This window comes from Leucopleurus acutus (assembly GCF_964270905.1).
Source record: "Leucopleurus acutus genome assembly, chromosome: 3".
Classification (NCBI taxonomy): domain Eukaryota; kingdom Metazoa; phylum Chordata; class Mammalia; order Artiodactyla; family Delphinidae; genus Leucopleurus; species Leucopleurus acutus.
In genome coordinates, this window is record NC_139145.1 from 164,016,047 (window position 1) to 164,037,653 (window position 21,607).

Below are 21,607 nucleotides of genomic sequence, written 5' to 3' on the forward strand. Positions count from 1 at the left end.
GGCCGCTGAGCCTGCGCGTCCGGAGCCTGTGCTCCGCAACGGGAGAGGCCACAACAGTGAGAGGCCCGCGTACCGCAAAACAAAACAAAACAAAACAAAACAAAACAAAACCCAACCCTTTGTGAAATGTGTCCTTAACTGGCCCTTGAAATACAGTTACATTTATTGACATGATTTTCTCTCCCTAAACTATTTAGCATTCAAAGATCAAAACTCTTCTGAGGAATTGGAAAGTTTAAATAAATGTCAATGGTTTCATAAAACAAATCATCTTGTCAGCTTGTAAAGATTAAATACTTGGCCAGAAGCATATTTCCTCTGTTCTCGGTACTGATCTGATATAAACAGATTTTCTTTTCTTTTTGGATTATTTACATAACTTGTTAAACACGGATTTAACAACATACTTTTCACAAACTGATTTTTAATAACAGTTGATTAACTATGTTGCTAAAATGTGGTTTAAAACTTCTATATAACTTGAATGTGATTCAGCCTGTACAAGAAGCTCTGAAGTTTTCAAGTTACTGTTAGTAATGACTACAGACATGTCAAGCATGTTTAATCCTTTATGTTACGCAATTAACTGTAATAGCCATTACTTTTAATGGAATGTACACCCAAAAAGTATTGCCCTGTACATATCTGCAAAGTTGAAAGAATAAGTGATCAAGTTTTATATTATAAAAATAGCTGTTTGATAAGTTGAGTTTATTAATATGATTATGCCCTAAAGTTAATGGCAGGGACAAGCCTAGAGAGAGCCCTTGATGTAGTATGAAAGGCAGTGGTTTTGCTATGGGTACAAAGTGCGTATCAACTTCTGGTCAGTGAAAGTGGTGACATATTCGTTCTGTGAAAACTACAAGCAAATGGCCTAGGGTGGTAGCCACAGACCAAGCTCTGAACCCAGGTGATTCACGATGTAACTGAATCCATAGCTGGTCACATTGACTTTTCAACCAATGATGTCCTCATTTCTGTGGTGATACCCACTCTTGTAAAATAATTAAAGGCCAGACTTCCATATAAGAAATTCAATGGTTGGAGATAATATTTACAAACTTAATTATAAAAAGAAGAGACTATGTCAAGAGGCACCATGCAAAAAAGAAGCCTTTAAAAAGTGAATACCGATTGTTGAGATAATTGGCTAAATTTTACTTTTCAGAAATATTTTGTTGGTTGTTGTTATTGTGTTTTGTTTTAGTCAAAAATATTTTTAAAGCTTTTGAGAAGGTATCAGCTTTCAACTGTCCTGTACAACACCCCCCGTGGCAACCCTCAGGGCGGATGGACACAGGTTATTACATCTCTGAAACACACACCTCCACCACACAGCCGAGGTCCCGCACATAGTCACGTTCTGTCTCCACTAATTCTTGCAAAACGTAGCTGAAAAAAGAGAGAAAAAACAGCGTTTACCACCCGCAATCCAAGGAATTTTCTGAATGAATTCATCCGCCCTTTTGTTTTCGTCAGGTCAGATTCTGCAGGGGCGGCTATGAAGTGACCTCTCAAACTTGCACAACTGGATCTCCAATTCCTGTGTGTCCCCAGTCACTTACAGGTTCATGTGGGTGACCCACGGGTGCTGCAGAGGTCACAAGACACCTCGCATTCCGGGAATTCACAGCACCGGATTCTGATCACATGTATGAGGACCGAAAGCAGGACAGACGTAACTTTGTTATAAAGGCAAGATGTTAAAGGAAGTAGGGCTTTTGCTTGTTTGTGTTTTCATGATAAAGTCATTTTAAGCTTCGCTGGACATACAAAAGAAATTTAACTCAGATGTTTAAAGCCTTGGGTCTGATCACATCATTCAGAAGTATTTCTTTTCGTAAGGTTCAGTAACCGTTTAAGGCCACTCATATAATAGAAGACAATTCCTTGATCGGTTACAGCAAACAACCTCAGTTGACCTAAAAAGGTTGGTTGGTTGGTTGGTTGGTTGGTTCATTCATTCATTCAGCCAACACTGGCCAGGCACCTCCTGTGCACCCGATGCCACTCTAGGTGCTGGGATACAGCACTCAATAAAACCAAGTCTCTGTACTCATGCAGCTGGTTAAGTTTTTTCCTGTTCTCCAAATGCAATTGTAAACCTTCTGTAATATTCTTCAAGACTTTTTAACTGAAACTGAAAAGCTCTACCACTAAGGTATGTTTCAAGCTTTGGGGACTGCATTTAATTTTATGTTGTCTTCTTTTTTCTTCACAACTATGTATATAATAGAAAGTACGGCTGTTTCTCACCAGAAGTGACAAAAAATATTCTTGTATCATTCTTATTTATAAATAAAGTACAATATACAAATAAAACAATAAAAGCTGCAGCTATGGCTTACTGCACCCTCTTGAGGTTCTGTACGTTTGCAAACAAACATACAATCGCTTGGCGAGAGACCCTGGGTCTCCTCCTCGTGTGACTCAGAGATGAATCCCAGCCACAGCTTCGTAGGTGACAAAGCCAGGAGGGAAGCCACCAAACAATGACAATGAGAACATTTCTTACTGCCGTCTCTTTAAAGAGCTGGATTTCCTCTCTTCCATCTCATCAATGGGCGAGGAGGAGGACAGAAGGGAGTTGTCTGAAGGGTTGAAGGAGGGGCTGCTACTGTCTCCCTGGTCCACGAGGAGTGAGCTGGGACGATCCTCCAGCGCCTAGAAGAAACCAGATCGCCCGTCAGGCCTCCTGCCTACACAGCGCGTGAGGCTGAAATTAGGACCAGAAAATCTCATACGTCAGAAAATACAGAAGGCCTGATTACAACACTGTAGAGTCTATGTGTGTGAAATCACATCGTATTTAGCAACAAAACCCCCAGCATTAATTCTGAAACTGAGTAAGAGGGGCTGCACAAAAGAGGAGAGTTAGAATGAAAAGAACGGTGAATTTATACCCGTTCATATATTCTGTACCTGGTTACCAAATAATTAGAAACAATACCACAGACTGTACCCATTTCAAATCTAGCCATTTTCTTTCCAGTTATATTCCTGTCACATGAAAGCATGACCATTTCAGAAGTGTGTGCAGTCGCCTCGTTCAGGCCGGTGTACCCAGACACACTGCCCACATTCCTGGCTGGTGGACCATGCAGCAACGTTAGCAAACCTGTTTTAATTAAACAGACTCATACTTCAGTGCACAGAGATCATGCAGCTGAAAGTAATCTCTATCTCTGACACTCGCAACTTTCTTCTTCCTTAGTAAGTGGTTGCCATGCCAATCTTGAACACAACTTTTTCGGTGATCAATAAATCTGTGAGTTGAATATTGGTGACTTTTCTCCCTGGGTTAGTGTGATAATGATGAGCAACTGGTTACTTTCTAATTGGTACCTATTAACTTTCTCTCTTAACCTGAATTCACAAAACTACCAGGGGTATAGGTGATAGTGCCTTTTTTAAAAAAATGAAATACATTTGATTTACAATGTCATGTTAGTTTCAGGTGTCCGGCAAAGTGATTCAGCTATATGTTTTTTTTCAGATTCTTTTCCATTATAAGTCATTACAAGATATTGAATCTGTGCCATACAGTAGGTCCTTGCTGTTTATCTATTTTAAATAGAAAAGTATGTTCCTGTTAATCCCAAACTCCTCATTTATCCCGCCCCCCTACCTTTCCCCTTTGGTAACAGTAAGTTTGTTTTCTATGTCTCTGAGTCTATTTGTTTTGTAAATAAGTTCATTTGTATAATTTTTCAAGATTCCATATAGAAGTGGTATCATATTTGTCTTTCTCTGACTTACTTCACTTAGTATGATAAGCTCTAGTTGCGTCCATGTTGCTGCAAATGGCATTATTTCATTCTTTTTTTTTAATGCCTGAGTAATACTCCATTGTGTATATATACCACACATCTTCTTTATCCATTCATCTGCCGATGGATATTTAGGTTGCTTCCATGTCTTGGCTATTGTAAATAGAGCTGCAGTGAATGTTGTGGTGCGTGTATCTTTTCGAATTAGAGTTTTCATCTTTTCAGGGTATATGCCCAGGAGTGGGATTGCTGGATCATACGGTAGCTCTACTTTTAGTTTTTGAAGGAACCTCCATACTGTTCTCCATACTGGCTGTACCAATTTACATTCCCACCAACAGTGTAGGAGGATTCCCTTTTCTCCACACCCTTTGATGATGGCTATTCTGACCAGTGTGAGGTGACACCTCACTGTAGTTTTGATTTGCATTCTCTGATAATAAGTGATGTTGAGCATCTTTTCACGTGCCTGTTGGCCATCTGTATGTTTTCTTTGGAGAAATGTTTATTTAGGTCTTCCGCTCATTTTTTGATTGTTTTTTTTTTTTTTTGATATTGAGCTGCATAAGCTGTTTGTGTATTTTGGAGATTAATCCCTTGTCAGTCACATCATTTGCAAATAGGTGATAGTTCTTTTAAATTTTTCAAAACACCCTGGCTGGGCAGAGATGACCAAAAGGTATTTCAGCAACTTAACGGGGAAAATGTGATTTACTTCTCTTCAAACAAAAGCCCAATACAAACTACAAGAACACTTAATATTTCCTACCATATTAAAACCTCTAATGCTTGTCCTATTTCCCCCCTAAGAGTAACAGGCTGAAGCTGATGCCATCACTGAGCACAGCTTTGAGAACACCAAGTCTGTTCCTGCAATCTTGTTCAAACCCATGGAGCTGTACAAACACACCAACTCCTGCTCTTAGTTATGAAAAACAGTTAAGGAACGGGGCTTGATGGGAAAGTAGCGTTCTTATTTTTAAATAAATAGCTCTTGACCTCTAGTGGAAGCACACATTTCGTGGTAGCAGCAGGGCCTGGTCCATGCGCGTGGGTCCTGGAGGCCTTGGACAGGAGACTCAGGAGACTGGAGGCTGGAGGACGAGGGAGGGAGCAGCGGCTGTCTCCTGCCCAGATGTGCAAGGAAACAGCTGAAGCTCATTAGCTTTAATTACGGTCACTTGAACGGTGAGCAAAGAGAGAGACAAGAAAGGTTCCAGATGGCCGTTCACGCAGAGGAGTGGGCGGAGAGGCCCCGTCTGGACCTGCCCCAGTGGCATCCAGGCTCCTTCCGCTGCCTCTCCTGGACATGCTGGTGTGGACCCCGGTGGGTGGCCAGGGAGGGTGCAGGCGCGCCTCCAGGCTGCAGTCACGCTTGTGCCATCCACTCCTGGCCGCCCAGCGGCTCTCCCACCAACCGTGCGCGAGTGGAAAGGCTCAAAGCTGCCCCAGAGCTGGAATTACTGGGACTTTACAGGTTCGGATGAATTATCTGTGGAACCTTCTGGGTTGGGTGGGTTTTTGTGGGTAGGTTCTTGTCAACTTTCCCTGTTTCTTAAATGAAGAGAGACTACCTGTGCAGACCTAGCTCTTCTGAGGTTAGTTTTGGTAAACTGATTTTCTTAAGAAACTGCCCATTTCATCCAGGTTTTCAAATTTGCTTTCAAAGCGTTGAACAAAGAAACATGTCATGATTGTTTCAATTCCCTCAGTTTATCTTTCCTTTGTAATGTCTTCTTTTGTGAATTTGGGCTATTTTCTTTGGAAGGTTACCTGAAGTCCATATGTTTTGAAAGAACAAATTTTGGGTTTTATTTCTTATTCTATTTTTCTGTTTTTCAACTCATTCATTTCTGCTTTTATCTCTGTGAATTCATTCCTTCTGCTTTTTTAAAGAAAATTTTGTTGTTCTTCCAATATCTTGAGCTATATGTTTATTTCATTGATTTTCATTCTTTCTTGTATCTCCCTTTATATTCAGATCAACAAAGAGAAGAAAACTCCAAAGTCAAACTCAGTCCCTGCAGCTGTCAGCTGCCATTGCCCACACCTTCCAATACTGATCAGGAACGTGGAGGTGGAGAGAGAGGCGAATTCCAAGGAAAGCTGTGCAGGGCGGTTTTTCCTTTTCAGACGGAATCCGCAGGTTCAGGGCGAGGAGAGTCAGTTCCCTGAACACACACCGCACGACAGCAGGACACCTTCTCCCCTCGCCTTCCCAGTCCACTGCACACACAGCTTTGGCGGGGTAATGGTTCAGCATTCAAATCCGATCACGAAGTCATGAGAGCCTAAGAGACGGCCCTCAGGAAAACGAACAGGAAGACCAAGGAGCCACAGCACACGGTGAAATACGCAGGAGTAACTCAGAGTCATGGGGAGCATGACAGGGTGAAGGATATTAAAATGGTTCACTAGAGGTTTCAGTGACAAAAAGTACTTCCTGTTTGAGGATCAGTGACCAGAAACCAAGGGAGAGTTGTTTCCCCTGAAAAGAGGGCAGAATTTAGATTACATTCCATGTAGAATGAAGAAGAGATGCGCTCACCATAAAAAGCCTAAATATGGTTCTGCAACGGGGAGGGGAGGCACGAGTGAGCGCCCAGGTGGAGGGAACCCGGCTGGGAGCTTAACAAACAGCAGTCGGTTTACCATCCCGTTTCCAGCTGAGAGATGGGCTCAGAGAGGCGGAAGCGGTCAGTAGGAGAGTCTGAACCCACACCTATCTGATTCCAAAACCTACGCCCTTTCCACTCTGCCAACAGCTTTATGCCCGTTAACTTCAGAAGAGACATAAGTGAGTAGAAATAAGTCAGTTTCAATGGATAAAGTTTAATTATTCAGAACTTAAAAGGGGGAGTAAAGCAGTAAGAGCTGAGAGACCAGCCATAGATCTCCTCTCCATCTGAAGTCCATCTGAATTAATTACACATGAATCTCAGCCCACTTACAATGTAATCCATTCAGATACTTGCAGAATAATGACGAGCAGGTTGACAAAGTGTTGTCTCACAACATTCCTTGGGAAAACTACTTAAATTACTAGACAAAAATGATTTTAATGATCATATAACTGATGTGTATAAACGGCTGTTTTGAAAATGTTTAAGGATGTTTAAGAATGCTTGAAAACTCATTAGATATAATTTAAGCATCTTTTTAGACCATTAATCAACTTGTCTCTCAAAAAGATAGCCAGGATGTGGTTTAGCTCAGTTCCTACTGACATGATCCCAAATTTTTGACCAGTGGAGTCAAGTTCTTGACTTATTTACCAAGTCCTAGCAGCCCTCCTGCCTAATGTCTTGTCTAAGCTCGAAGCCCACTGCGTCCTTCTCAGATCACAGCACCGAACACCAAGCAGGGAGAGTTCCAGCTATGGCAGGGCAATACCTGTCAGTCTGAATTTTGGATACAATTCCCCATTTGACCTAGTCAACCAGCCTCATTAGAAGCTGCTTAGGGGTGGGTGGGAGAAGAAACTGGAGTTATATACATGGTACCTAGTTAATACTGGCTTTGGAAGATAAATTCCTAACTTTAAAGAAGTACAGTTAACTCTTGAACAATGCAGGGGTTGGGATGCTGACCCTCTGTATACGTGGTTCCTCGGTATCTGTGCTTCTGATTCTGTGGATTCAATCCAGGGCAGACTGTGTTGTACTAGAGTATTCACTATTGAAAAAAATCTGCATATAAGTGAACCCACGAAATTCAAACCCACGTTGTTTAAGGATCAATTGTATACCCTTTGATCTAGCAATTCCAGTGCTGGAAATTTACCCTACATGTTTAATCACACATATAAATGAACAATGGATGTTTATAATAGTGAAAATGGAAAACAATTGATATATATTATTATGAATTTATTTAAATAAATTATAGTAGATTTCTATCTCTGCCCCTTAGCAGCTGGTCAACTTTTTAAGCATTCTGTGTGCCTCAGTTTTCTCATCTGTAAAATGAGAATATGATAGTACATGCCTACCTCGTAGGGCTGCTGTGGGGAGTATACACAAAGAAACTGTCTGGAGGGAAACACATCAAACTCTTATGGAGAATGGAATGTGGGAGAGGCCGAGGGCTTTTACTTTAGGAGGTGTGACTTTTAAAAGATGTTGTAGGGTAGCAGGATATACTAGTCTAAAATGTTGTTCCCATAACTGGGTTTTCTATTTCACAGGAAAACTAAAGAAACACAGAATTTTATTGATTAGAATTAGTTAGAAACAATGCAAACCTGTCTAACTTCAATAAATCAACATTTGATTTGGGGCTTTTATTAAACGAATCCACGCTGACCAACTGGCAACAGAGAGGTCACAAAAAGAATAAAGCCCTTATACAGCAATGCAAACCCTTCTCTCTCATACACTGCAAACCCAAGTGAAAGATCTCAGAGACAGAGAGAGAGACTCCCAGCGGTACCTGGGAGTCCAATGACCCTGTGCACAGCTTCGGACAAGACTGGAGTTGACCACACTGGCTATGACGGTGCCAGCACCGCAGACAATGTGGGTGCAGGAAAGGACTGACCTTGGCTCCTGGGAGGTCCCTCTAAGCCTGTGAAATGTCCTGCCTGATGAAGTCTCTGTTTACCTGGGGTTTGGGGGCTATGCTAACAGTGTGACTTTGGGTGAGGGCTTTGGTCCACGTCCTATCTTAATCCCTGGAGAGGCAGGGGACAAGGGTGAGCCATGTGAGCTCACCCTCGTGTATGTGACTGAGCCCAAATAAAAACTCTGAACACCAAGGCTCGGCGGGGCGGGGGGTGTCCCGGCTGGTGCCACCCTGCACATACCATCACACACTGCACGAGGTGGGGAGAGTCAGTGCTGTGCACATGACTCCACTGGGAGAGGACAATGGCAGCTTGAACCGGACCCTCCCGGACCTGCTCCTGCACCCCTTCCCCTGGCTGATCTTCACCTGTGTCTTTTCACAGCAATGAACCGCATCTGCGGCTTCTCTAAGTTCTGTAAGTCCTTCAAGCCAATTCCTGAACCTGAGGGTGGGCCTGGGCTTCCCGAACTCTGTCCTGCAGACCAGAGCCACACCTGGACGAGGGCCCGCCCAGCTACAAGTAGCACCCTGGAGCAGCTTCCAGCCCTCAGCCTGAGTCTCTGGGGAGCCTTACCATCTTGCTTTTCACGAGTTCCTCGATCGCACTGACAAGCTCGGCTGCGCTCGGCGTTTCGGAGCTGGTGGGGCGGACTAATAACCGAGAAGAGGCCTATGGAGGAAGTTGAGAAAAAGAGAGGGGGAGGGAAATGCCTCGTGTTAGTCACTGGGCAGACAGCATTCTCCTGCAAGCTCAATCTCCTTTCAAAAGTAATTCCAGACAAAAAGACCACAAGTTTGTCTTTGTTTGCATTTATTTAGAGCCATCTTTTAAAATTTACAATATTCTGACATGAAATACTAAATAAGACCTGTCTGGGATACATGTGGAAAGCAGACAAAGTCTGTTTCTAATCAGCAGTCATGTACCATCAGAATGTTTTTCAAAGAGGTGACCGGGCACGGGAAAATTCTAACTTTTGCAACTGCTGGCTAGGCTACTGGCTAAGGAGGAAAAGGCAGAGAATCTGATCAACAGAAGAGTGAAAGGCTTAAGGGCTAATGATTGAACCCTTTAAAAAGTCGGGAAACAAAACTGGATACTAAAAATGGCTTTACTTTGTGGATGGGGTTAAAAGAAAGAAACAAGAAAAGGAAAGGAACCGGGAGTACTGGCCAGACAGGGAAGAGGGGGACAAGCTCACCATTTTCTGTGCCATCCACTTCCCCAGTGATTAGTGCAGAGGACAGGAGATCTGTGGCCTCACAAGCTATCAGATGCCATTTACGGCTAGAGTCGGGGTGTACAGGGGTGGACAGGTAAGGAATCTGGGGGAGGGGCTACTGAGTTCGAGTTTCAGTAATTAGCAAACACGCTGTGTTTGCAGATTACTTGCACCGTTAATTTACTGGAAACTAGAAGGGGGTGTAATATGAACCTTGCTTCATATTAAGGACAGCAGAGATGCATGTGACACACGGCTAGCTGTCCTAACGATGCATGTCTCACAGCAGACAGATACGGATTTATACGTTTACAACGAGGCTGTTACAATGCGGATCCAGATATGCACTTGGCAAAACAAATGTTGGCTTGGTCTAATGAAATCTGGAAGATGAGGTGAAGAAAACAAGGAAAAAATTCAAATGGAGAGGTAAGGAAACTGAGCCAAAACAGACACAGAACACAAATCAACATAATGCTGCAGTGAAAGTTTACGAAAAGAGAAAACAGAACAAAACAAAACATTAGTCACAAGATAATATACTCTCCGGGAACATCACTACAGACTTTTGTAAAGGAAGAATTTCTGTGGGTAATACCCAAAGAGGTAACACAATAACCAATAAGTGATTTTGGCAAACAGAAGAATATAGTGCAATCCACTCTTTCAATGGAGAAAAAGACCCTCTTATTCGGTGAGTAAGTCAGCCAGGCCTGGCACCTCACTTTCGGCTAACCATCCACATTTACGCAATTCCAGCTTTCTGCTTTTAAAGAGCTATGGCTTAGAACGCCACAAAATAACCCAGGAGCTGTCAGAGCCTGGCTTCCTGGCGGGTCTGCTCTGGGCAGTGGGGCGCGAGCTTCTCTCCCATCTCAGGCCACCCTGCCCACCGCCCCCCCCACCCATGGCACGGGGTCTGTACCTCAGATGCCCTCCAAACCCCAGACTCGAACCCAAGCTCCCTCCTTCTGCCAAGCCCACTGCGCCCCTGCTGTGCACTGAGGGCCCCGGAGCGGGAGGGAGAAGAGGAGTTCTACACAGAAGGCGCCTCAGGTTAAGGCTAACGCGTGATCGGCCTTTGGCCTCACGGCCGTCGATCACTGAGCCAGGGCGACCCCGGGTCATCACGCACGGGCCCATCCAGCGAGTGACTGTGTTAGCACTGAGGGAAGTCAGGGAAGGAAAAAGGGGAAGAAGGGGGAAAACTGACGAAAACATCTGTTTTATTCAGAAACCTTAGTTTCTGCCAAAAAAAAAGCACCAGTAATGACTCCATAGGATGGTTTTCAACACCTGCCAATTTGGAGAAGCAGGATGGGCCCGAAATTGAGAGGATGTATAAGCCACAGTTACCAGGTTTCCTTCTTGATATTTTAGGGCTGTACAGAGTAATTTTAGATTATGTAAGAACTCAAAAAAGCCCAGAAAACAAAAAAATAAGATTTACTTGGCTTGAAGCCTCTGCATACATCCAAAGAGGAAATTCATGGTTTTGAACTGATTCCTGCACTTTGACAAACTCCGGTTTGACCCACGTTTGCCATGTTGGTAAAAGGAACTGGACAGCAATACCATCCCATCTGAAAACCACACCTGTGTGCAGACACCTAACAGAGAGAACCAGATGGGCTCATGTGCGTTTAGGATGCAATCACGCAGGTGGCGTGCGACTTCTCTGCCCTCTCAGGGACCCTGGTTAGTACAGTGAGAAAAATTAAAATGACTTGAAAAGTAGCAATTACGAAAGCATCCATTAAAAATGCACTGAACGTATTTATACAAGCACACGTGTACGAGAGACTGCGTGGGTTCCTACAGCTTAGTCTAAATGGCCTTTGCTATCTATATTTTTGGGGTGAAAGGCATCTTCCAGGTGCCTTTTCACAGCCCGGGTCGCTCTCTATGTCCTGCAAGGAGGCCGGGGCACAGCGGCAGGCAACCGCCAGGCCCTCTCCTGGCGAGGCTCGGTGTGGGCGTGGGCCCCCCTTACCTTGTCGTCCTGTGAATCCGGCTGCAGCAGGCTGTGCTGCTGGATGGCCATGGGCGGGGGCAGGGGCACGGCGTCGGCCCCCTCCTCCCCTTCTTCCTCTCCGCAGCTCTGCATGCCCGAGGACGAGGATTTGGAGAGCGTGCCGCTGCTCAGGCCCTCGTTCCGGCCTCTCTGAAACCAGACCGACATTCGCCCATTGGAACCCGGCCCTGACTGTCCAATGTCAGTTCACAGAAACTGAGCCCTCAGGGGTTAACTGGAAAAGCACAGCCGGGATCGAAACTGAGAGCAGAAGTCAAGGCCAAGCTCCTTCCAACCCTGGCGGGAGCTTCCACTCCCTCCAGCAACCCAGCTCCCTCGCTTGCCAACTTGGACGAGGGAAGGGCCACTGACAGTGTCTTGGGAAGGGACTGCCAACGTTAACCGTTAGGCTCTGAACACATCTGATCTTCAAGAAGCCAATTTAAAAAGAAGGTTCAAAAATCTGAACATAACCCTTAGTTTCTCTAGTCTCATACTTCACTTTTTGTTACTTTGCTCAAATAAAACTCACTGACATCAGAAGGACATAAAGAAAAATACAATTCAAGGTGTACTTTAAGAATCTGAGTTAAGTATCCCATTAATTTCCCCCTACTCTTACTTTTAGAAAAAAATTTCAGTTTTTCATTTCTATCACGGGGACACAGTATATAAAACAGAGAGATGAGGACGTAAATGAACCCTACGCTCCCGTGAAAACCCACGGCGAAAACACGCCCGGGCAAAAAGCAGCAGAAACCCCACATCTGCAAAATACATTGAACGACACAAATCCTGTCTTCTCTCTCTCTCTCTCTCTGCCTTTTTTTGAGCCTGTGAGGGAACTGGGGGATAGGGGTCCAAGTTAAAAACTCTGAAGGCCCCTCACTGACACCACACTGCTGAAGGTTCATCTTGGGGACCATAAAGGAATTCGGTTCCTTGCAGTATAATTTTAAGCTCCCACCTCCTCCAAAAAAGGGGAAATTAAAAATAATTCCTGGCTGACCTACATACATTTATCTTCGATGACATGGGAATAATCCAGTGTTTACTGCTGGGTTAGCAAAGTATATTAACTGTGTGCTTTCTACTCAGGACAAGACATAAGCATGAATATGTATGAGTACGGGGGCAGGGGTGGTGGTGGAGGTAACTGGAGGATGCAAACATTCCCTTAGTCCTTCCAAGTCTAAAACTGGTGCTTTCCTTGCAAAATGCTGCCCCCGTGGTTGAGTGCTACCCTCAGGGGCCACGTAAATCCTTTGCCTCCCGGGAGGCATCCCTGGCTTTGCCTGTGATGGAGGTGAGAGGGGGCTACGGTGGCTGGGCACCACATTCTCCTGAAGCAGGCGGGGTTGCCCACAGTCCTCTGATTTCTTGATCCGAGGCCACGCGTGGGTCCCTGACTCTAGACGCTGCTAGAGGAACGGAGCGGGGCTCTGACCCTGGTCCTTTCTAGAACTTAGGGAAAACCACCAGACGAGTGTATTCGCTGTTCCCACGACCCGGAGGGAGATGCCGGAGGCCCTGACCTCTTCCACCGTCTCGTCCTGCGGGGTGGCCGCGCTGTCGTCCGAGTCCTTCTGCGAGCCGGCGTCGGCACTCTTGCGGACCTCCCTGCTCTTCTTGTGCTTGTGGGCCAGCTTCTTCACGTGCCCGTCAGCCTTGCCGCTGCTCAGCCGCCGCACCGGGCTCGTCAGCCACTTGCGTAGCGTGTTGCCTGGGCGCTTGGGGCCCGGGGAGCTCTGCGCCCCCATCATGTGGGGCTGGAGGGAGGCCACGGAGGCAGGCGGGCTGGCATCGTTGCTGGAGACGGACAGCGAGTCTGCGGGGCAAGAGCGAGAAACAAACAAGTGTGACTGGCAGCCCCCAGAGTCCTGGTTGGTGCCGCTGTGCCGACGAGCAGCGTCACCACCCAGGTGAACACCAAGTTCAGGGGCCGCCGGGAGCGGTGTCTGGTGGCTCTGCCCTGGGGGGAATGTGCACATGCTCACCCATCAAATGGCTCCCCAACTTGAGCTTTGCTAGAGGTGATTTTTCTCCAGGTGTACTGCCCCCTCCAAAACCCCCCAGGTCACCAGTCCTGGAGACCAGCATCATTATCACACAGGCTCAAAATGTCACTGTCACTTAAAATATCACAGACATTGGAGGACACACTGTTTGAATTATTTTCACCCATCTCCTTGACAGACAAGAACCAAGAAAGAATGGCTTAAAGAAGAATTTAAAGGAAGTTAAAAACTAATCCTGGTGGATAAAAGTACAGTTTCACTCACTCCCATGAATAGAAGTACCACTCAATAAATAAACATGGGCTTCCTTGGCGGCACAGGGGTTAAGAATCCGCCTGCCAAGGCAGGGGACACGGGTTCGAGCCCTGGTCTGGGAAGATCCCACATGCCGTGGAGCAGCTGAGCCTGTGCGCCACAACTACTGAGCCTGTGCTCTAGAGGCTACGAGCCACAACTACTGAGCCCACGAGCCACAACTACTGAGCCTGCACTCTAGAGCCCACGAGTCACAGCTACTGAAGTCCGTGTGCCTAGAGCCCACGCACTGCAACGAAGAGTAGCCCCTGCTCGCCGCAACTAGAGAAAACCCACGCGCAGCAACAAAGACCTAATGCAGCCAAAAATAAATAAATTAAAAAATAAAATGTTTTAAAAAATAAATAAATAAACACACACGAGTACAGGCGCACCTTGGGGACGTCGTGGGTTTGGTTCCAGACCACTACCATAAAGCCAATAACGCAATAAAGTGAGTCATAGAGTTTTTGGTTTCCTAGGGCATATAAAAGTTACGTTTCCACTTACTGTAGTCTATTCAGTGTCCGATAGCATTGTCTAAAAAAATGTACATACTTTAATTAAAAAATACTTTATTGTTAAAAAATGCTAACCATCATCTGAACCTTCAGCGAGCTGTAATCTTTTTGCTGGTGGAGGGTTTGAAAAATTGCAAGACTCAACAAAATGTGACACAGAGACAAAAGCGAGCAAACGCCATTGGAAAAGTGGCTCCAACAGACCTGCTCGATGCAGAGCTGCCACAAACCTTCAATTAGTTAAAAATGCAGCATCTGTGAAGTACAGAAAAACAAAGTGCTATAAAACGAGGTATACTTGTATGTATGTATACGTGCGTGGGTGTATAAATCGGTATAGACGTGAGCTGGTCAGGCGTTGTGACAAACGGCACCCTTCTAGAAAGTTCAGTGTGGAAGGGTAAAGCTGGCTGGTTCACTGGGATATCCGGCTCACGGCCCCTTGTTTCCCAGCCGTTCTCTGGAACTACACAGGCATCTGCAGCCTCTGCTCTCAGCCTCAGCAAAGTTACTCCACGTGTTGGAGAAAATACCAGTAACACTTAACAGAACAACAACACATTTTAAAAAGAAATGTGAGTAGGAGAAACCTGCCTCAAGTAACCAAAATGTTACTTGAAAATATATCCAAATGAATCTTCTCACTGGATTTGAAAAATTAAATACAGTCGACCCTGAGTTGTTAATTTTTCAGGAGAAAAAAGGAGATATAAACACACTTAGGTAACAGCTGACACTCAACAGATCTGTGGAATTACGTGAGACGTTACTTTACAAACAGAAGACCAGTGACCTGGGACACTTCTTGGCCCTGTCCCGAGCACTGGACTCTGGAGGACTCCTCCCACAGCAAAATGGAATAAACCGCTTCACTTTAGGAAATGGAAGGAGCGAGATCCTTCACTATATGCTTGTTATTTTCTTAAATCTTGTTAAGTCTTGAAAATTAAAATTAACCTTTAAAAAGATGATGTTATTCAGCTGCCTGTATTAGCTGTATTTACCTCTGCGGCACTGGAGACCATTACCTGCTGCAGTTACAAAGCAAGGCAGTTAATTCCAGTCCTGTGATTACATGTACGACAGAGTTGACAGCAGTTTCCCGCTCACGCTCAGATGCCCGGGCGAGACAGCGGAGCGCCGTCTGACTGCTGCCCGTTCCCTCCTCGGCCGAGCCTTGCAGGGGAGCAGGGGAGAGAGTATAATCTTCCATAAACAGATGACGCGTTTCAAGCTGGATCACTCATTCTTAAACGTCTAGATTTTCTCAGAGGCAGACTCAGGCTCGATACAGCATCTCCCCCCTTCCTCGTGTATATATGTGTGTGTGAGCGTATATTTTTATTTTATTTCTTTTCATAGAAGAGTGACTAAAACGTCCCCACGTCAGCCTCGTTTTCCTCAGGTACCATCGGGAGGAGGCAGCAGAACGAAGCCATGAAGTTAACAGCACGCCTGCTGTAAAGAGCTTCCTGGGGACTTTCTCAGGTGCTGACTTAGGGTAAAGGGCAAACAAGGCAGGCACTGTCACTACCCTGGGCACTCCTGCTGCGGTGACAACAGGAAGGACAGAAGGAAGAGGAGGGGTTGCACAGTCCACGTGTAGATGATACTTTACTCAGCTAAAGTGTTTCTAAGTACCCACTACCAATATTAGCAAGGCACTGTGCTGGCCACAGCAGGGGATGTACTTCATAGGCGTTTACTGTGTCTTTACTGTGCTGGGATGCAGAGCCAAGCCCTGTACTTGCCACTGGACAGCGATGGCAAAACCTACATCCTCCTTTACCCCGGGGACCCACCTGCAGGGCTTTCAGTGATCACATAACCATCATTCAGGCAGAACTGTGACACTTCATGCTGTAAGCGAGTACACACCCTAGTAGAGGTTGAGAAGAAGGGGAATCAGGTGGAGGGATCACGGAGGCCTTCCTAAAGGAGGTGACGCTGAAGCTGGCCTTTGAAGGAGCTGGGCCTGAATAACCCATCAGGAGGAGCTCACAAGGACGTAAGCTCCAGGAGGGCGGGGGCCTCGTCTGACGTGTCTCCGAAGGTGTGCCCGGGGCCTGGCGCGGTGCCTGGCGTACAGCAGACACCTAGGAAGTATCGACTGGAAACAGCAGAAATCCCAGCCCAGAGAAACAGAGCAAGCTGACCCGCGGCCCTGTTCTCGGGACGGGCGTTTCTTCGAGGAATATTCACTCAGCCGCAACCACACAGGACAGAGAACCACGAAGGTGGCGCCCGGGTGGAGGAGGGGGGCGTCCCCGACAGGTGACGAGCATCCGTGATGGAGCTCCGCGGTAGGAAAACGACAGAGGCAGACTCGCTTTCATAAAACCGAATCAACGGCAGGCCTCAACGTCACCAGCAGAACCCTCACACGTCACAGGTGACGGGGTCACCCCCTAAGCCAACAAACGAACCTTCCACGTGTCCGGGTGCCTAAACGCAAACATCTGGGGGGACGCAGCACGGGAGCAACGCGGCCCATAATGTGAACCTTCAGTGAAGAGGCTGCCCACCGGGAGACCTGGCACAGTCTGTGTCCCCCGAACGTGCGGGGTTACGGAGAAGTGAGAGCTCTGGGCCGGGTGGGCAGCTGAGGGCCGTCGCCCCGACACGCAGACCTCGCCCCCGGGCAGCAGCCCCAGCGGCCTTAGGCGGCACGAGGCGATGAACTGCAGTCCATCACCAAGGCCTCATGGGACCCGGCTGGCTTTGCAAGTGTGATTCTCAGGGCATCCCTGCCTTGCTTAGGAAAGGAGATGGTGGTTCACCAAATGGTTCAGAAAGAAAAAGAGATTAGAGACGACACTGCCAAGCTTCTCTCCGGGTGCTCAGCTGCATAAGAGTTGGTTCTCTGCACTTTAAGAAGTAGGTTCAAAAGAGATTTTTTCCCTCAGTTGGCAGGTTGAGCATTACCAACGTGGCCGTGGCCTGACCAGTCCAGCCTAGACCCAGGAGGGAGGCAAAGCTGTCCAAGGTCAGAGCTCACCAGGGCTTCAGGGAATAGCGGTTCTCTTCTTGAGCTACTATTTATCGTCACTTAAGTGACATTATTTCACTTTACTGGAATATTCATGACAGAAATATGCTAGCAGCAATTACAAACTAAGAAGAAAATTTTGTCGTTTCTTAAATTTTACCTTGAAAATCTATTTCGTTTCAGAAGTCTGAAAATGTAGAGGGGAAATTTCTTCCCCTGTCTCTAAGATTAACAGATATTTCGTGCTGTGCAGATCTGATACATTAGTCACAATCCGGGGGATTAGCAATGAAAAAAATGACCACAAACTAAAGCAAACAGATACATTCCTTCTCTCGCCAGTTTGTTTTTAACAATAATACTTAATTCTTCATGCTGTTTGACACTTTCCAAAAAAAAAATCTTATTTTTTTTCTTTTCAACATAGAAACTCATTTTGCCCAAATCAATGGATTTTAACAGTCCATTTACATGCTCTGTGACATAATGCATAAATCAGATTTTAAAACACTTAAAAATTACTTAAACTTAAGTCAATTATCAATAGAATGAAATAAAGGACCTGCTATTGTTTTTCATTATCTTAAGAACAGACTTTGACCACTAGACCCACTGCTCTGATGCAAAATTTAAATTAAACAACGGGTCCTAATGACATCTAGTAGAATTAAGGTCTCCAGTGTTAGCGGGCAAAAGGTAAGCGTGACTCACACGATAAACGAGTTCGGTGGTCTCCTTGGGAAGATCCTAAATTACTGGTCTGCACACAGGTGTCTCACGCAGCTGAGCTCCCGGCGGCTCTGACCCTCTGCGTCTGAAGGGTCACGATTGGGCACAAACGCTGCTGGGAAGGCCCCCTTCCTCCCTCTGAGACCCCTCCTCTCTGTTCAGGTGGATTGTGGGCGGCTCAGGCCAATGACAAGAGTAATCCTAGGGCGGAGGCCCACGGCCAGGCTCTGCATCTCCCTTTCATGACTGCAGTTCCAGCTGGGTGACTGTCAGGACAGGAAGCCACCGTGACCTAGACTCCAGGCTACACGTGGGCGGGTGCTGGGTCTGGTTTGTTTATAGCTACGTGCTCAGCTGGCACATCCTTGGAGCTTAGTAAGTTTATGGTGAATATATAACGAATGGGTCGGGACTTCCCTGGCGGTCCAGTGGCTAAGACTCTGAGCTTCCACTGCAGGAGGCACAGGTTCGACCCCTGCTTGGGGAACTAAGATCCTTCATGCAGCAAAAAAAAAAAAAAAAAAAACAAAAACCAACAACCGAACGGGTGAGTCAGTGAATTGACTGCCAGCTACAGGCTGTTTTCCAGCCTGAGCTCACGAGCCTGATAACATACGTTGACCCCGTGAACAGTGACATCCTGACTTGGTGCTATACCCCACCAGTTTGGAGACGAGCTACAGGTCACATCTAATTTTCGTCCAGCTTGTGAGTCTGTGAACTATGTACGTACAAGATGGTAACTCAGAGTAGATGAGAGCTGTCCCTGTACCGGCCTGCCCTATGTGATGCCTTCTTGCAGGCGAGAGCCAGGCCCAGGAGCCCTTGGTGAGTGTGGGGAGCACGTGAACACCCCCCAGCACGTGTGGTGTGGGCAAGGCGGCAAAAAGAGGGGTCGGGACCGAACTCACCTGAGAAAGACGATGGAAAACTCATTTGTCACTCAAGGCAACTGTACTGTCCCTGTTCCCATCTTCAGTTCCCATCTCTTGCCTTCCCCTCAACTCCTACTTTCTTGGAAGACAAAGAAGACTCAACACTCAGTACATTCAGTACTGCTGCCTTTCCACCCTGTCACCGCTGTCCGCATCTATGAGGATGCCGGCACTCACAACACGCCTCGTTGGGATGTGCCTGTCTCTTTCCAGCCTGGGGAAGCTCCGCTGATGCAAGGTCCAGGTGGGACATCAGCTGAGGACGTCGGAAGGACTCTGGACTTGTCACAGGGTCTGAGTTTGAGACTGGCTCTTCCACTCCATGGCCCTGACCCAGGCCAACATCCTGGCACCTGAATTCCCTCATCTCCCAGGGCTACGGTAGGATTACATGAAGGAGCGAGAAGGAACGAGCTTTGCAAATTGTAAACTGCTATTTGCAAACATAAGATGGTTGAGGCAAGCTTCTCCCGGACTCCCTGGTAGCACAGAACTTGCTACATGGCATGCATGCAAAACTGTGAGTACCCAGACAACGGCGATTTGGATGAATGATTTTCCAATCATAGGCCTAGCGTGGTAAACAGCTACATACTCAAAGTCATTTTTGATGTATGAACGATGAGTGAGGCAACTTAGATGAATTACTTCATTCTGTTTCCATTTAAAAAAATAACTTGTCCCTTATTAAGAGGACAGGGTAAACTGTAGCATAAAGATACTGTCAGCACGTCCCACTCATTTCAAAAGACGCTCATGTGTGTATAAGAGAAAGCCAGTTGTGAGCTGCCTGAAGCCCTAAGAGGGGAAATCAAAGTTTCTCTTATTTTAAAGGGAAAACAACCCCACAAAGATGGTTCTCTGCTGAAGTCAGAGTTCACCCAAAGTCCATGCTAGATTTCTTCTTAAAATTAAGAAAAAAACTTAAAAAAAAAGGAGGGGGAAGCGGGAGCCCTGCCCCTCTGGCCGCCACAGGAGAGTTCCACCATGGGAACACACACAGCCCCAAACTGCTGGGAGAAGGGAAACCGCCCTCTAGTCCCCGTCTCGACAGTTGAGACATCTGTGATTAATAAAGCTTTTTTTTTTTTTCTAATGTAAGAAAAAAAGGAAAAGGGACCATATCCTGCTAGCTGCAGACTGAGAAAAGGATCACGTTTCATTTTAACCCTCTCCTTGTTTTCACGATGGTAAGAAGGCGTGAAGATGTTCCTAAGTGTCCCAGGGCACAGACCGGATTGCCGAGGGTGCTGTCCCTGAATTCAAAAGGCCAGCCCCTGAGTTTGAACACGCTTCACCAACACGCCCTCTTGCTTGCCTTCATTTCAGCCCTAGCAGCACAGGGGCTCCAGGAGGACAGAGATCGCTGCTGCTTTGTTCAGACTGTATCTCTAGAGTATAAGGTTTGCCTTTCCCTTCAAGCGAGCGCCTCATAGATTAATGGTCACTCAAAGCAATGGGGCAGCGGTTCCACACTCTCCCTGGCAGGTACTGGGCGTGGGTATCTGACACGTCGTCCAGTTTCCTAACGGTGAAATGACTGCGATTCTTTACCAGGCTGCTGCGGGGAAAAGGAACAAAAACGCCTTTGTAAACATATAGCCTAACACAAACACGAGGCAGTACTCACATTTTTACACAGAAAAGGGAGCTGCGAAAGATAAGCAAGAAAACAGGATGCAGTGGGGTGGGGAGATGTGTAAGGGTCCATCTGAAAGACAGGCACCCCGGGCTGAGAGGAGGAAGAGAGAGCGGTTGGAGAGCAAAGCCGGATCTCTGCCGGCTGGTGCTGCTGTCTTCGCTGTGTCACCGAGCGTCTGCTGTGACAGGCACCCTGCGCTCCGCAGCACCGGCCAAACGTGCACACGTGGGACCAGCGCCAACGGCCTGTCACGTCTGAGGCACGACCACCACGCAGAGGCGGACACTCCACACTGGGACGCTTTCCAACAAACAGCTGACTCACATTTCAATGGCTCCTCCACGGAGGCTCCCAGAGCAATTTTAGCTGATTAGTTGTAAAGAAAGGTATTCCCATCTTTCTGTCCATTGTAGGTGTTCAAAAATATCTGTCAAATGAACCTTGCAGGGCTGTCTTGATGCGGACCCCAAACAGGGTAAGCTGAACTCAGAGCCTGGCACCCTCCCAAAGCAAAGTGCTAATTTACAGTTCTGGTTGGAAGGACTTAAAGAAACGCTTATTTAGCCATTACTGCTATGGGCTAGAAAAAGATGATTCAAGGACACTTTAAGGCTGAAAACAATTCCACCAGACCATTTTAGAACAGACTGGGCAGGGTGTGATCAGGCATGGCCTGGCCTCTGGCACTCTCTCAAACCACCGTCTTGTCATGAATTCAATGCAGCAAATCACCTTTTATTTAGGGAATTCTTCCACTGTATCAGGAAGGTTGTAATGTACACGTGGAAGTCGGGTCTCCAGATTACTTACAAATCAAAGAGAGAGTAAGTTGTTAGCTTATGATTGCTGACTGGGTTGGTTAACGTATTTTAGAGCACGATTTTCTGAGTAAACGATTGTCAT

General features: G+C 46.5%; 1 protein-coding gene across 4 annotated transcripts in view; it reads right to left on the minus strand.

The window, feature by feature from the left end:
• Positions 1–21,607, minus strand: part of TRIO (trio Rho guanine nucleotide exchange factor) — a 370,973-nt gene that overhangs the window by 27,622 nt on the left and 321,744 nt on the right. For all 4 annotated transcript variants that reach the window (XM_082837244.1, XM_082837245.1, XM_082837243.1 and 1 more), the window contains 5 exons: positions 13,112–13,404; positions 11,556–11,726; positions 8,914–9,009; positions 2,519–2,667; positions 1,329–1,395 (listed from right to left, as the gene is read on the minus strand). In XM_082837244.1, the coding sequence (XP_082693370.1) occupies positions 1,329–1,395; positions 2,519–2,667; positions 8,914–9,009; positions 11,556–11,726; positions 13,112–13,404 (776 nt within the window). The remainder of the gene's footprint in view (positions 1–1,328; positions 1,396–2,518; positions 2,668–8,913; positions 9,010–11,555; positions 11,727–13,111; positions 13,405–21,607) is intronic.